General features: G+C 34.4%; 2 protein-coding genes across 2 annotated transcripts in view; both read left to right on the top strand.

Moving 5' to 3' along the window:
- Nucleotides 1–5,319: 5,319 nt before the first annotated feature.
- On the top strand, nucleotides 5,320–7,146 carry LOC132739088 (uncharacterized). The gene has a single exon (XM_060726739.1). The coding sequence runs from the start codon at nucleotides 5,320–5,322 to the stop codon at nucleotides 7,144–7,146; it is 1,827 nt and encodes a 608-aa protein (XP_060582722.1).
- Nucleotides 7,147–10,920: 3,774 nt separating this feature from the next.
- Nucleotides 10,921–13,957, top strand: part of LOC132739089 (uncharacterized) — a 28,753-nt gene continuing 25,716 nt past the window's right edge. The window contains exon 1 of the mRNA XM_060726740.1: nucleotides 10,921–11,110. The gene's annotated coding sequence lies outside the window, so the exon portion shown is untranslated. The remainder of the gene's footprint in view (nucleotides 11,111–13,957) is intronic.

The following is a 13,957-nucleotide window of genomic DNA, read 5'->3' on the forward strand; positions in this document are numbered from 1 at the left end:
AACCCCCCTTTTTAAAGAATTTTTCCCTTTCAAATTGTGCTTTTCCCGTTTTTGAGACCCTTAAAAAAAGGTTTTAAAAATAAAAAATTTTGCCCAAAAAAAATGGAAATAAAAAATTGAAAAATTTTTAAAAAATTGGGCCCCTTTTTTAAAAAGCCCGCCTTTTAATTTAAATTTCAAAATTAAAAAAAGCCATGGAAACTTCAAGACTTCCAGTTTCAGAATATGGATACAAGTTTGCCTCAAATGGTATACAAAATGTTTTACAAAGATTCTTTAATTGCTTTAATGATACTTTCTGTTACGCGATTTTTTGTCATTTTGTTTGATTATTTCAAATGTGGAAAAGGTAAAGGCCGAGGAGGATGTACCAAAACTTTGTTAGTAAATGTAGACCTGTACAGTTGAAAGTTGTACCAGTTTATCAAGCAAGCACGTTTAAATATGGTACAGCAGGAACGCGGCCCAGTGATAACACTTACTTCAAACTTGTCTCTTTTTCGCTTCATATTTAGAATCTAAATTTTTAGCTCGACTTTTCTATGAAAAGGGGAGCTATCCTACTCGCCCCGGCGTCGGCGTCGGCGTCGGCGTTAGCGTTGGCGTCACACCTTGGTTAAGTTTTTCGTACCACCCCACTTTATTTCAGAAGTATTACAAGTATGGCTTTGAAACTTACCATACTTGTTCACCATCATAACCTCCATCTACAGACAAGAGTACATAACTCTGTCAAGGTTTTTGACAGAATTATGGCCCTTTTTTGACTTAGAAAGTGTATTGAGCTTGGTTAAGTTTTTTGTACCACCTCACTTTATTTCAAAACCATTGGAGGTATTGCTTTGAAACTGACCATACTTGTTTACCATCACGACCTTCATCAACAGACAAGAGGACATAACTCTGTCAAGGTTTTTGACAGAATTATGCCCCTTTTTGACTTAGAAAATACATTGAATATGGGTAAAATCCACTTATTGCCTTAACCCTTTGAGATATTGCTTTGAAACTTTTAATGCTATTTCACATCATTACCCCCATCTGTACGCAAGAGAAGGTAACTCTGTCAAGGATTTGTTTTAAAAATTAAGGCCTTTTATCGACTTAGAATCTTGGTTAAGTTTTTAGTACCAGTCCACTTTTTGACTGAACTGTTTGAGATATTAATTTGAAAGTTGGAATACTTGTTTACAATCATGATTCCCAAACATGTCCAGGAGAAGGTAATTCTGTCAAAGATTTTATTTGAATTATGGCCCTTAACTGTCAATGTTTTGTATTATAGGCAAGCACTAAAAAACTTAAAAAATCTAAAAAAATTCATTCCTATCCACTTGTTCACTTTACCATAAATTATGTCATATAAACATTGCTGTAATATTCAAGGGTATCAAAACAACTAGTTATTTTTCTCTTTTTGTACTTGAAATTAAAATCAGTAGTATATGCATATTTCACATTTTATCTCGCCTATTTGATTGGTGGACAAGTTACACAATTCAGTAAAATAATTCTTCACTAAATATCTTAATGCTCATGGCCATTGTTCACTTTAAAAATACAGAGATTCTTGTATTGCCTTTTACTGCAAAAACTTTTTTTATTGGCAAGCAATAAAAAAGTCGAGCGCGCTGTCTTACGGACAGCTCTTGTTCCTAATATTATCTCTATAGACTGCAAAAGAAATCAAATATTTCAATTCCCGTATAAGACATTAAATTTCTTAATCACTTAAACTGGTATTCATCGCGGAAAGGAATCGTTCTTACATGTCTTAAGGGTGCTAAGATGGCATCTTTAACCAGATGCACACAAATAAAAAAAGAATACTTCCTGGAATGTAAAGAAAGAAGTCTTTAGAATGGTTAATATCCGCCTAATAATTAATCTTTTATCAACAAATTATCAAGATATTTCTCTATGTTCTTGCCAGAAATTCACGGTTATTCAAGCATATTTAATGGTACCTCCTTATTCCGACTCACTTTTTAGTAATTGCCTATGTACCACTTGCACATTCGTCGCGGCCCTTACTTTCCTATGCATGGATTTATCCTCCTGGAAATATTATGTAATCCAACTGAGTTCTTAGTTCGTCAAAATCTGAGCTATGCGGCGGCTAGTCATGTGTGGTAATATTAAGGCTTGCCAGAAAGTCTTGATGAACTCACAGGTGGCAGTATCAGTGTTTGGACACCCCACCCCTATCTGCCCCTGGACCCCTACTACAACCCTGAAAAAAATCAACACTCTAAGGCTTACTATAAGGTACCAAATTCAAAACCACCGACAAAATTATAAAAAAAAATTCCACTATCAAAACTATAGTTATAGAAAGGTGAAAATACTATATGTTCATTTGCCAAACAATGTGGAACACGGGAAATCGTTGTTTCGGCGCATTCCGGCATCAATAAAAAGAACTAGAATCCCACAGCTTATCTAATTCAAGTCCAACGAATATCAATATATCGATTTTTTCTGTTTCACGATAATTTTTGAATTGTCGTAGCCATTTTTCAGTCTGATACCTGGGTTGAAATACGTGATCTGATTGGATGAGCCAAATTGGATGTCCAATCAGATCGCATATAACACACAGGTATCAGAATCCCAAATGGCAGCGACAAGTCAAAAAATACCGTGAAACAGAAAAAAATCGGAATGATATTGATATTCGTTGGACTTGAATTAGGTAAGCTGTGGAATTCTAGTTCTTTATATTGATGTTAATGAATGATGCAGCGAAATCCCGCCGGAATGCGCCTCAGTCGCTGAAACGACGATTTCCCGTGTTCCACATTGTTTGGCAAATGAACCATATAGTAGGCTTTTCACCTTTCTATAACTATAATTTTGATAGTGGAAATTTTTTTTTTATATAATTGTATCGGTGGTTTTGTATTTGGTACCTTATAGTAAGCCTTAGAGTGTTGAATTATTTTTTTTCAGGGTTGTAGTAGGGGCCCAGGGGCAGACAGGGGTGGGGTGTCCAAACACTGATACTGCCACCTGTGGATGAACTTGCGTCATGGTGTCGTGCATTATTATGCCGAAAGATTAGATTGTGATGTTGCATGTTTTAACCTATGCACCATGTGATAATGCTCCCTATACTGTTATTTATTCGCCCTATAACCTATCTCTCTCAAGAATGCAAGTGTCGACAAAACGTTCAACGTTAATATACTCACGATGTCGACCCAAAATTCAACATAACTACTCACCAACTTTTATACTATTTTGTGCATGGCCAAAGAGTCAAACATCTAAAAATTTGTACAAAAGAGAAAGTGATTTAACAACACTAAACGTGTCGTTAAATTTAGGCATTTAGGTCAATTATCCATTGGCCAATGCAACGTCTTCCGCTCTTTCCCCGTCGATATATTAAAATGACCCTGTTGTAGTCACTTCATAAATAATCTTATAACTTCCGGGATAAGAGATCAATAAAAAAGAGGATATTTATGTTTGGCTGGATAGAATAATAGAAAACAATGACCAAAATGGCCAGGGTATTCAACAACTGTTGCATATGTATTTACCGTATGTAGTTGTTTTGGGTATGTATCAATGTATGTGCTACATTTTTATTATACAATATAAATAGACTAAGATTATTATCAAATACACACAAAATGTGTAAAAAGTGAAGGTAAGTAATTTTCAACTGTTTTCATTGAAGCATTTAAGTTTTGTGCTCACGCGAAGTTAAAAGTCTATGATGCAGAAAATATAATCGATTGTCTTAAGAATTAAGGCATACGTTCACGACGTCTAAACGCGTGCACTGATCTCCAGCAACAAAGAGCACGTTTTGTCTGGTCTGGACGTCACAAAAGCGTCGGAAGTTCGGACACGAGTTCTTTTCATGAAAGAGTCTAGTTTAATTATTACAACAGCAGCAACGTTGTTGAGTGACTAAATTTGATGCTTTACATTTCCTTGGCAGTTGTGAGAATCAGTGACATCCATTACATTGGCTACTAAACCAACTGTACAAATAATTCCACACCAAAATATATGTAAATACACCATTTTAAGCAGACAATATCTATATTTCTTATGGCAGGTGTCACTGCGACTGTTTTAAATTTGTAGAAAACTAGTTTTTGTAAGTTTTCGAAAAAAATGAGGAGCTGAAATTTGTTTTTGAGATTACCTCTGTGAAAACTGATCTTTTGAAAAGATGCAGCCAATGCAATAACCATATGAATTGAGCTGGTGTTCATAAAGACCAAGGCTTGTAACTATATGATAGTGTACGTAATTGAGGCTTTTGATACGTTGCTGATCATCTGATCTTTATTTTTTTATTTATTTATTTCGAACTTTGTTGAACTCGCTTCAAAAATCTATCAAAAGTTGTAGATATAGTAGCGGAGCTGTTCGAGCCAAGCAGCGTTTATTTGATCAATCCTGGGTCATGGTTGATATTTTAAGACTTTAAAGTTGCTCTTCTCTGTGTTTATTTATATACATTTACGTTCTCTAACTAGTAATGATAGTGGACTGATTATGTACAGACGTAGACACAATGTATGATCTTTGTAGAGGTATAGCTGCTAAAGCCACGGTAATTAACAACAAACGAAACCAGCTGAAGAAACGCAGTTTATCATCACCGATAAAAGTTCAAAATCTATTTAAACAATTAGAATTGAAAGATTCATCAATGTAGACTGTCAAGAACAGGAATAAATAAGATCGACTACGACACGGACTGATAGAGTTATACGATTCATCAACAAGTCAATTAAAAAAAATGTCCCAAAGGTTTGACAGATTTTAACTCGTTGAAATGGCATTTAACGTTACTTCAATTATAGATTTAAACTTATTAAAGAGCAAAAGATGAGCAAATGACCATGTACAGTGTATATTTTTGGAGCCTTATTTTCCGTACAAAAGCCATAGGCACTTGGTTTCGGGATAAAATAACCCTTTGAGAGGTTTGTAGAACTCAAATATTATTGAATGTTACAATCTTTTTAACGTGGATGTCTCTTTTCTAAAACGGTCATTTTTCCGATATTACTGGTTTGTTTAGTAATATCGGAAAAATGACCGTTTTAGAAAAGAGACAAAAGCCGGTAAAAGCGATCCGCAAATAACAATACAAATCCGACTACATTGTATTGTGTTAAGCAGGTTTAAAACATAATACTACTACAAAAAAATTTACACATGATGTTGACTTAAATAATTTGTTTGTTTTGTTTATATTTTCAACATAATGGTGGCTCAATTTAATAGGGTGTTTTCAACCTCAATATACGTGTATATTTTAAATACATTTTAGAAAACGCTGAAACAATGGCTGAAGGTACAGTAAATTCTGATGACATGTTGCAGGACTCAGATGAAATTGAAGAGGTTGGCTGTGAACAATGTGAAAAGTATACTGGAAAATATGCGGTCGCCTCTGGACTCTGCCTGCAATGCACAGAATATATGTGCTCGATTTGTATTGAGTACCATGCACGATACATGCCTGGACATAAGATTCAAAATAAATACAACATGCCTAAGGACATATGCAACGTGAAATGTTCTGACCATTCTGATCAAGTAATAAAGTTTTATTGTCCATTATGCGATAAATTTGCATGTATGACTTGCAAAGGTACTCAGCACCAGTCATGTACACAAATTGCACATTTGCCGGCAATTGTCAAAGATATAGAAAACTCTAGGGAACTAAAGGCATTAGAAGAAGAAATGGAGGAGATATCTAAAGACACGTGCGAAACAGAGCTACTGCTGGACAGTAATAGAAACTTTGTAAAAAACCTTGAAGATACTGCAAAGTCAGTGATTAATGAACACAAAAAAGAGCTTGTAAAAACATATAATAAACAACAAGAAAGTAGCATTGAAGAATTTGATCAGAAAATGAACGAAATTATTGAAAATCTTAAGAAAGAAAGACAGGAGAAAGTTGAAGCAGCTGTAAAAAAAGAAAATCAATTTAAGCAGACGATACACAAGGTTGCATGTAATGTATTAGGAATTGTGGAGAAAGTTACAGATGACGAAGTGAATAAAATAAAGAATTTTTCTAAACAAACCAAAAATATATCAACGCAAGTTCAAAGCGTGAAGTCAGATATTGAACTGAAGAAGAAAACACAGCAGAGATGCAAGTTGTTCATGGCAATGAAATCGGCTGAAAGACAGGCAAATGAATTAAAACAGAACATGTTTGCTTTAAGAACAAACACGGAAATACAGGTACAGCCATTTAAGGTTGAAACTACCAAAATCGGAATGACCACAGAACAACTTGACGCAAGAAAATCATTTTTTACGTTGAAGCACATACACGTTTCAAACAGAAAGAAAGTGGCAACATATTTGTATAAATCAAATCTGCGATCATTTGAAGTTTCAAGTATGTGCCTCCTGTCAAATACACAGCTTCTTGTTGCTGATGAAAAGAAGGAGTCTGTCCTTAATTTCAGTGACCTAAATCATGGGAAAGACGACTTTAAAGTGATTAAAATTTCATCCAGACCTGCCATGGTTGCAAAGTGTGAAGAAACGGAAGCAGTTGTCACACTTCCAAATCTTGGAGTAGTGACATTCATGTATTTCTCAAGCTCTAACAAGTCTATGATTAAGACGGAAGACATAAAAGTCGGTCGAAATTGTTATGGGATTGCATGTTGCCAGATGAAACTTATCGTTTCTTTCCTTAACCCTCCAAGAATTGAAGTCATGTATAAAACTGGCGACACTATAATGACTTTTGATACAGATTCCGCAAATATGCCTATGTTTTCCGCACCAAGGTATTTAGCGGCCAGTCCAGAACATACAAAAGTATACATTGTAGACACAAACAAAAATAATATAACCAGTATGACATTTGATGGTAAAATTGAAAGTGTATATCAAGATCAGCAACAAGATGTTTCACAAATCACAGTAGATTTGTCAGGTTCTGTTTACGCGTGTGGGAAGAAATCGAACAATGTAAATCAATTGTCAAATGATCTTAACCTGGTGAAAACGCTTCTTGATTGTTCTGATGGTATTAGAAATCCTGGAAGCATATGTTGCAATGAGAGTATGTTACTCATAGGTAGCAATACTTCAAACAAAAGTTCTATAAAGGTCTTCAAAGTATCATATGAGTAACTTTTGAACGCTTGACTGAAGAAACAGGCCAATGACGTCAAATGAAACCAGACCAGTAGTCTCAGACCAGTCTGTATTTCTCTGAATACGCTGTTGAATGCCTTTGTTCTGGTGGATGCAGTCATTTTAAGCATTCTATAATTTAAATATCCTTAATGAATAATGTATAAAACAGTTTTTTTAAAATGACATAACAGAACTGTTTGTGTGTTGGAATTGTCAAAAAATAAACGTGCGTAATGCACAGCTGTCAATTATCGGGTACCATTAAAAGCTTCCTGGAGAAACTCGTGGATGCCTCCGGCTTTCAAATTAATGATGTAATTTTATCAAGCATTTGTTTATTAAATATATGTATGTATGTAACTTAGTAGTAAAGTAATGTTACAGCTGTAACAGTCACATATCAAAAGTTAGTTTTTAAGACCATCTTATAATGAGGTCTTAATACTGTACTGACAATTTTACAAGGTTGTGTTCTTTACAGCGTGACTAGGTTTTCACTCGTTTCTAGTTTTAATCAACGCTGTTAGATACTCATAGTATTGTAAGCTGATTTGATATTCTTTTTGATGATCACTTAATTGCCTTTTTATGTCCGCGCGCTTAGCAAAATAAGGAGAGCATCAGATAAATAGCCAAGTGGTCGGCTTGTTTGATCCTGAGACATGTTACATTGAGGGCATTCAAAATAGAGTTCTCCAAGCCTGACCTGTAATGTCTCTCTTAAAATTAGAGGGCGTAAAATCTCAGTCTACTTAGTCAATACACGTGCATGATAATCTATAGGACAAACATGGAGTCTGTTACAAAGAAATCTCATTATTGTGGATTGAGTGTCTAAAGACGATATCACTTAAAGTAATTTTAAAGACACTTTACTTAAATGAATTCTAAAAAACTGCTATATTTTAAGTACCAACAGTTATTATGCATTCTTTTTATGCATTTTCATGTATAACTAAGCAATACAGTAATGGCACTGCAAAGACTTGGCAATACATGTATTTTTTACCGAATGTTAAAATATGCTTGAGTAATCAAAATAATCTTTCAATTAATGAAGTGGCCCAATCAAGAAACGTGTGTAAACATTGTTTATCTAACTTATCAATATGATTCTTAATGATCTTCAGGGTGGGGGTATTATCCACCTTTGGTGTATGATTCATAAAACTTTTAAAGGTCATTAAGGTAATGCGAAATATTATAGCTCTGGACAAAACGGGGTAAGCTGTGTTTTTCTATACATTAGTCTACATAAAGAGGCTTGGAAGAGGGTCAATTTTGAGCATAGGGGCATGATTTATAAAACATTTATAGCGGTCTACTAGGCAGTGCTATATGCCAATATTGACCAAGAGGCCATTTTTAATACCAGTCTTAATGTGGTCTAAATATTCAAGTTCTGGAGTACAATAAGTCTTAGATGTTCTTTTCCTATATAAGTGTTTGTAAATCAAGTGACCCCAGGGGCCAATTTTGATTTATATCAATAAGGCAATGCCACATACTAAATATCTAAGATTTCACACAACGAGACTTAAATGTGTTTTCCTATGTTAGTGTATATAAATCCAGTTATCCCATAGACAGTACCAAAATTTATCTCGGGAAGCCTCAACATCATCTCAGTTTAGGTAATATTTCTGCCAAATATTTTAGATATCGGTGCGGACACGAACTTTTGATGACAAAGTGTGACCTTGACCTTACGAAGGTCTGACCTGAGCTCTGCGTATCGTCCTACTATGGTTAACATCAATGTTAACCCATCGTCGGATACCCACGGCCGAATATTAACATTCATTGATTGCATGTTATGTGACATGTTTATCAATCGTGGGTATCCGACGATGGGTTAACATTTCTGCAAAGAAGTTTTGATTTCCTCTCATCGTTCAAATGATAAAGACCGGACATGGAACTGCTAACAGACGGAACAAAGTACGCAGGCACTTTATTCGTCCGTATAAAAACGGAACGTAACGTTTTTATACATGCACAAGTGAGATCTATTTATTTTCAGTAAATACCATCTTAATTAGTGCATTATAGGCAGAGTTGCATTAGTTGAAATAAAGAGTCTATACATTGGAAAATATCATAATTATATGATAGCCCCTGATATTCTCGTAATAAGAGTATCAGAATAAATAAAGCAAATAATTAGTAGCTATGCCACCTTCGAAAAGAAGGGGCGGGCATATTATTTTGCAGTATGATGTCCTCCTTTAGAACTCCTTTAGATCAATTAAAAATTAGATTCGTATACCATGTCAGAAAAATCCTTTTATGTTATTTTACTATTTTTTTTACTAACTTTACTTGCTAAAATCTTGCATTTTCACCCAACAGAATGACCTTTAAAAGGTCACATCGATTTATGTATGATAATGAATGGAAAATGTAAGATTCGGTGAAAAAAAAAAAAACAACAAAAAAAACAACGATATTTGTCTAATTTATTGATCATGATTGGGCGTCTCTGGCCGAGTGGTTAAGGTCGTTGACTTCAAACCACTTGCCCCTCACCGCTGTGGGTTCGAATCCCGACAAGGACTTTGGATTCTTTCATGTGAGGGAGCTATCCAGCTAGCTTACGGAACGTCTGTGGTCTCTACTCAGGTGCCCGTTCGTGCCTGAAATAACGCACGGAAGGGCACCTGAGGTCTTCCTCCACCAGTAAAGCTGGGACTTAAAATATAACTACCGTATCTTAAGTCCCAGGTATTAATAGAAACAATTTTAAATTGACATGAATAAATGCATGTACATGTATTATTACTATATTAGTCCCGTTTGCTTTTATATACTGTTTGTACAATTGTTACAATTTTAATAATAAGAAAACAGACGTTGTTTATTTTGTCTTCTGTTTTGTATGTTCGAAAGAAAATACATTTAATATTCTAATCTCTAGCAAGCTTACCAAAGTTATTGATGAACAATGTCTTTCGGCAGTCCATTAATCTATGATATACAATTCTGGTAAAATCCAATTAACTATTTAAAAGAAAATCTGGCTAGTTCATCGTCACTTGCTGCATTTCATGCCTAGACGCCATTTGAGGCTTTGCATCAATGCTTTTCTTGTTATATCATGATATGTCATTTGCCTCGAAACGTGCATTTTGAAAAATGAAGTCAATGAAAGTTTTTGTTTTGGCTTATTTACATATGAATGTTTATATTTCCTACCATGATTAGGTGTTGATATTTGTAGAAAATGAGTAGCATCATAGGTGAAAAAGAAAATGTACATGCTTTGATATTTTTTTATAATATAATATTACTGACTACAGTAGTGACACAAACAGAACAATGTTGCACTACTGTCATGTCACATTACAAAACTTGTAAGTCTTGTTTTTTTTTAGGAATTACTTTTAAGTTTGGCATCAGTGAAAGCATATTTTTTAAAATTTAATATCTGACCCCTCCCTCATGGACAGTGCATACGATTAGTATAATTATGCAAATTTAAATGATTTACAATAAATCCGGGATAATGTACAATAGTTCTAAATCTAAATAGAAAATGACCTTGTGGAGGAAATATTTGGTAATTTATCTGTAACGAGCGCATTTTTTTTTTGCGCGCGGAGCTTCTCAATTGCTGCATTGCAGCAACATTTGTTAACTCAATACAGTACTGGAGCAGTACCTCTAGACGCTTGCAGAAATTTATTCGTACGTTACATCTATAAATAGACAATTGTCTAGACTTTAGGTATGAGTTGTTGAATTTTCATTGGCTTTGAATAAAATAACCTGGCACTATACTGAACTAACTTCCTAGGAAACTAACTTTCTAAAAAGTTTTCTTTGGTCAGTTGTTTTACTGTGATTTCATATTAACATTTGAAAAATAAACATTTTAAAGATGTACCTTGTGCACAAATTTCAAACCACAACGACGTGTTTCAAAATACTGTGAATGGATTAAAGAAGACACTTTTCCGTAAGTGATTCAGCTTTGTCAGCCATGTTTGTTAACCGAAATTCATATAACAACAAAACTCACAATGTAAAATGATGAAAATTTGCAAATTCACTTCCAGGTCTATGTTAAAGGATTATTATAAACAAAAATACTAAAGTTAACTATATAGATATTTACGTTTAATATCTATCATACATTTTTTCCAACTGATCCAGTATTTTCATTTTAACTGTATTTTTTATTTATTATCATGGGGATATTCGATGGCATTTTTTCTTCCAAAGTTATCGACTTTTGAAGTTTTATGTACTAGATGCTTTTATGCAAACTCTAAGGCACTCTTAAGCGTTTAAACGTGTTCGTGTCTATTTTAGTAGATGCACAGTTGAACAGCGTTTACCGGAAATGGCCCAAAAATGAAAGTAAAAATGTTTACGTCGGGTTCACTTATTTCTCAATCATAACTTAATCGATTTGTCCAAACTGAACGGTTTTGTGAAGCTAAAAAGCTAAAATATGTCTGCATTTATAGCAGTATTTGATTTTTTAAATTTTAATCGAGGGGCTATTTCCAATGAACGCTGTTCAGCAGTGAGAACGGGTATAAACACTTATGATGTAAAGGTTTCGTTCAGACCTGGCGATGATGTACAATGCTGGATTTTCTTTTCGATAGACGAATATTACAAGCATGTTTACCTGCGCATTGTGACCAAAACTCGGTACCTATCTAACTGTTACTCGCATATCTATAGGGTGAAGACTCCTTTCCTTATCTAAATCAAGACGCCATTTTTATATATATTCATTTTTAATTCATACTCTGTAGCTTTAGTTATACCTTTGGTTGGGATCAATACAATAACAGACGAAATATAACAATAGCTCGGCAGCCAAACCCAACCTTTTAAAACAATTACAGAAATCTTAACGCGTATAAACAATTCATTTTTGCTTGTTATCCCCCGCTGAAAAGGCGGCGTGGATATAATAATAGTCTCCGTCCTTCAGTCCGTCCGTCCTTCCGTCCGTCAGTTTTTGTTCGGCGCATATCTCAAAAAGTGTTTGAGGTTTCAACTTGAAACTTCATAGGTAGATAAGGAGTGCAATGCACAAGAATGATAACACTACACTGCATAATTTTTCAGTTATTGCTCTTTGCTATTTTTCAAACTTAATTTTTGCCCAGAGCATAACTCATAGAAACTTCATAGGTAGATAGATCTCATTCAGGAGGAATACAGTGCACAAGAATAATAACTCTATCCTTCATATTTTTTTTAGTTTTTGCCCTTTGTTATTAGCTCATCAGAGCCGAAGGCTAAGGAAGGGCTATAAATATCAAAGGGGGATACGCCGTCGTCCGTCGTCATGCGTCAACAATCGTCTTCTTCTCTTCTCTAAAACCGCTGGACAGATTTACTTCAAATTTGATCTGTAGCATCCCTGTAACAGTCACACTTGAATTTGCTCATGTCATTTCAATTGGCCGCTTTTAAAGGTCAACAGAGCTAAAAATAGAAAAACCTTTAAACATCTTCTACTGCAGAACTAATGGATGGATAATCATCAAACTTTGTCTGTAACATTCTTGGGTAGTCTTTTATCAAATTTGCTCATATTAATTTGATTGGCCCCTTTTAGGGGTCTCCAGGGCTAAAATAGAAATACATTTAGACATCTTCTTCTACAGAACTAATGGATGGATGATCACCAAACTTTATCTGTAGCATTCTTGGGTAGTTGTTTTTATCAAGTTTGTTCATTTTAATGTGATTGGCCCCTTTTAGGGGCATATAAAGCTAAAAATAGAAATACCTTGAAGCATCTATATGTAGAGAACTAATTAATGGATGATCACCAAACTTTATTTGTAGCATTGTTGGGTAGTCTTTTATCATATTTGTTCATATTAATTTGATTGGCCCCTTTTAGGGGTCTCTAGGGCTAAAAATAGAAAAACCTCTAGACATCTTCTTCTACAGAACTAATGGCTGGATGATCACAAAACTTTGTCCCAACTATTTTTGGGAAGTCTTTTATCAAGTTTGCTCATATTAATTTGATTGGCCCCTTTTAGGGAATGCTAAAGGTAAAAATAGAAATACATTTAAACATCTATATCTAGAGAACTAATTGATGGATGATCACCAAACTTTGTCTGTAGCATTCTTGGGTAGCCTTTTATCAAATTTGCTTATATTAATTTGATTGGCCCCTTTTAGGGGTCTCTAGGGCTAAAAATAGAAAAAAAACTTTAGACATTTTTTTCTACAAAAGTAACGGATGGATGATCATCAAACTTTGTCTGTAGCATTCTTAGGTACCCTTTTATCAGGTTTGCTCATATTAATTTGATTGGCCCCTTTTAGGGGCCGCTAAAGCTAAAAATAGAAATACCTTTAAACATCTATATCTAGAGAACTGATTGATAGATGATCACCAAACTTTGTATGTAGCATTTTTTGGTTCGTCTTTTATCAAATGTGCTCATATTAATTTGATTAGCCCCTTTTAAGGGTTTTTTTAGGGCTAAAAATAGAAAAACCTTTAGACATCTTCTTCTACAGAAGTAATGGATGGATGATCACCAAACTTTGTCTGTTCCATTCTTTGGTAGTCTTCTATCAAGTTTGCTCATATTAATTTGATTGGCCCCTTTTAGGGCTCGCTTAAGCTAAAAATAGAAATACCTTTAAACATCTATATCTAGAGAACTAATTGATGGATGATCACCAAACTTTGTCTGTAGCATTCTTGGGTAGTTTCTTTTATCAAATTTGCTCATATTAATTTTATTTGCCCCTGTTAGGGGTCTCTAGGGCTAAAAATAGAAAAACCTTTAGACATCTTCTTCTACAGAAC

This window comes from Ruditapes philippinarum, unplaced genomic scaffold (genome assembly GCF_026571515.1).
Source record: "Ruditapes philippinarum isolate M1 unplaced genomic scaffold, ASM2657151v2 ctg4073_1_1_1_1, whole genome shotgun sequence".
Taxonomy (NCBI): Eukaryota; Metazoa; Mollusca; class Bivalvia; order Venerida; family Veneridae; genus Ruditapes; species Ruditapes philippinarum.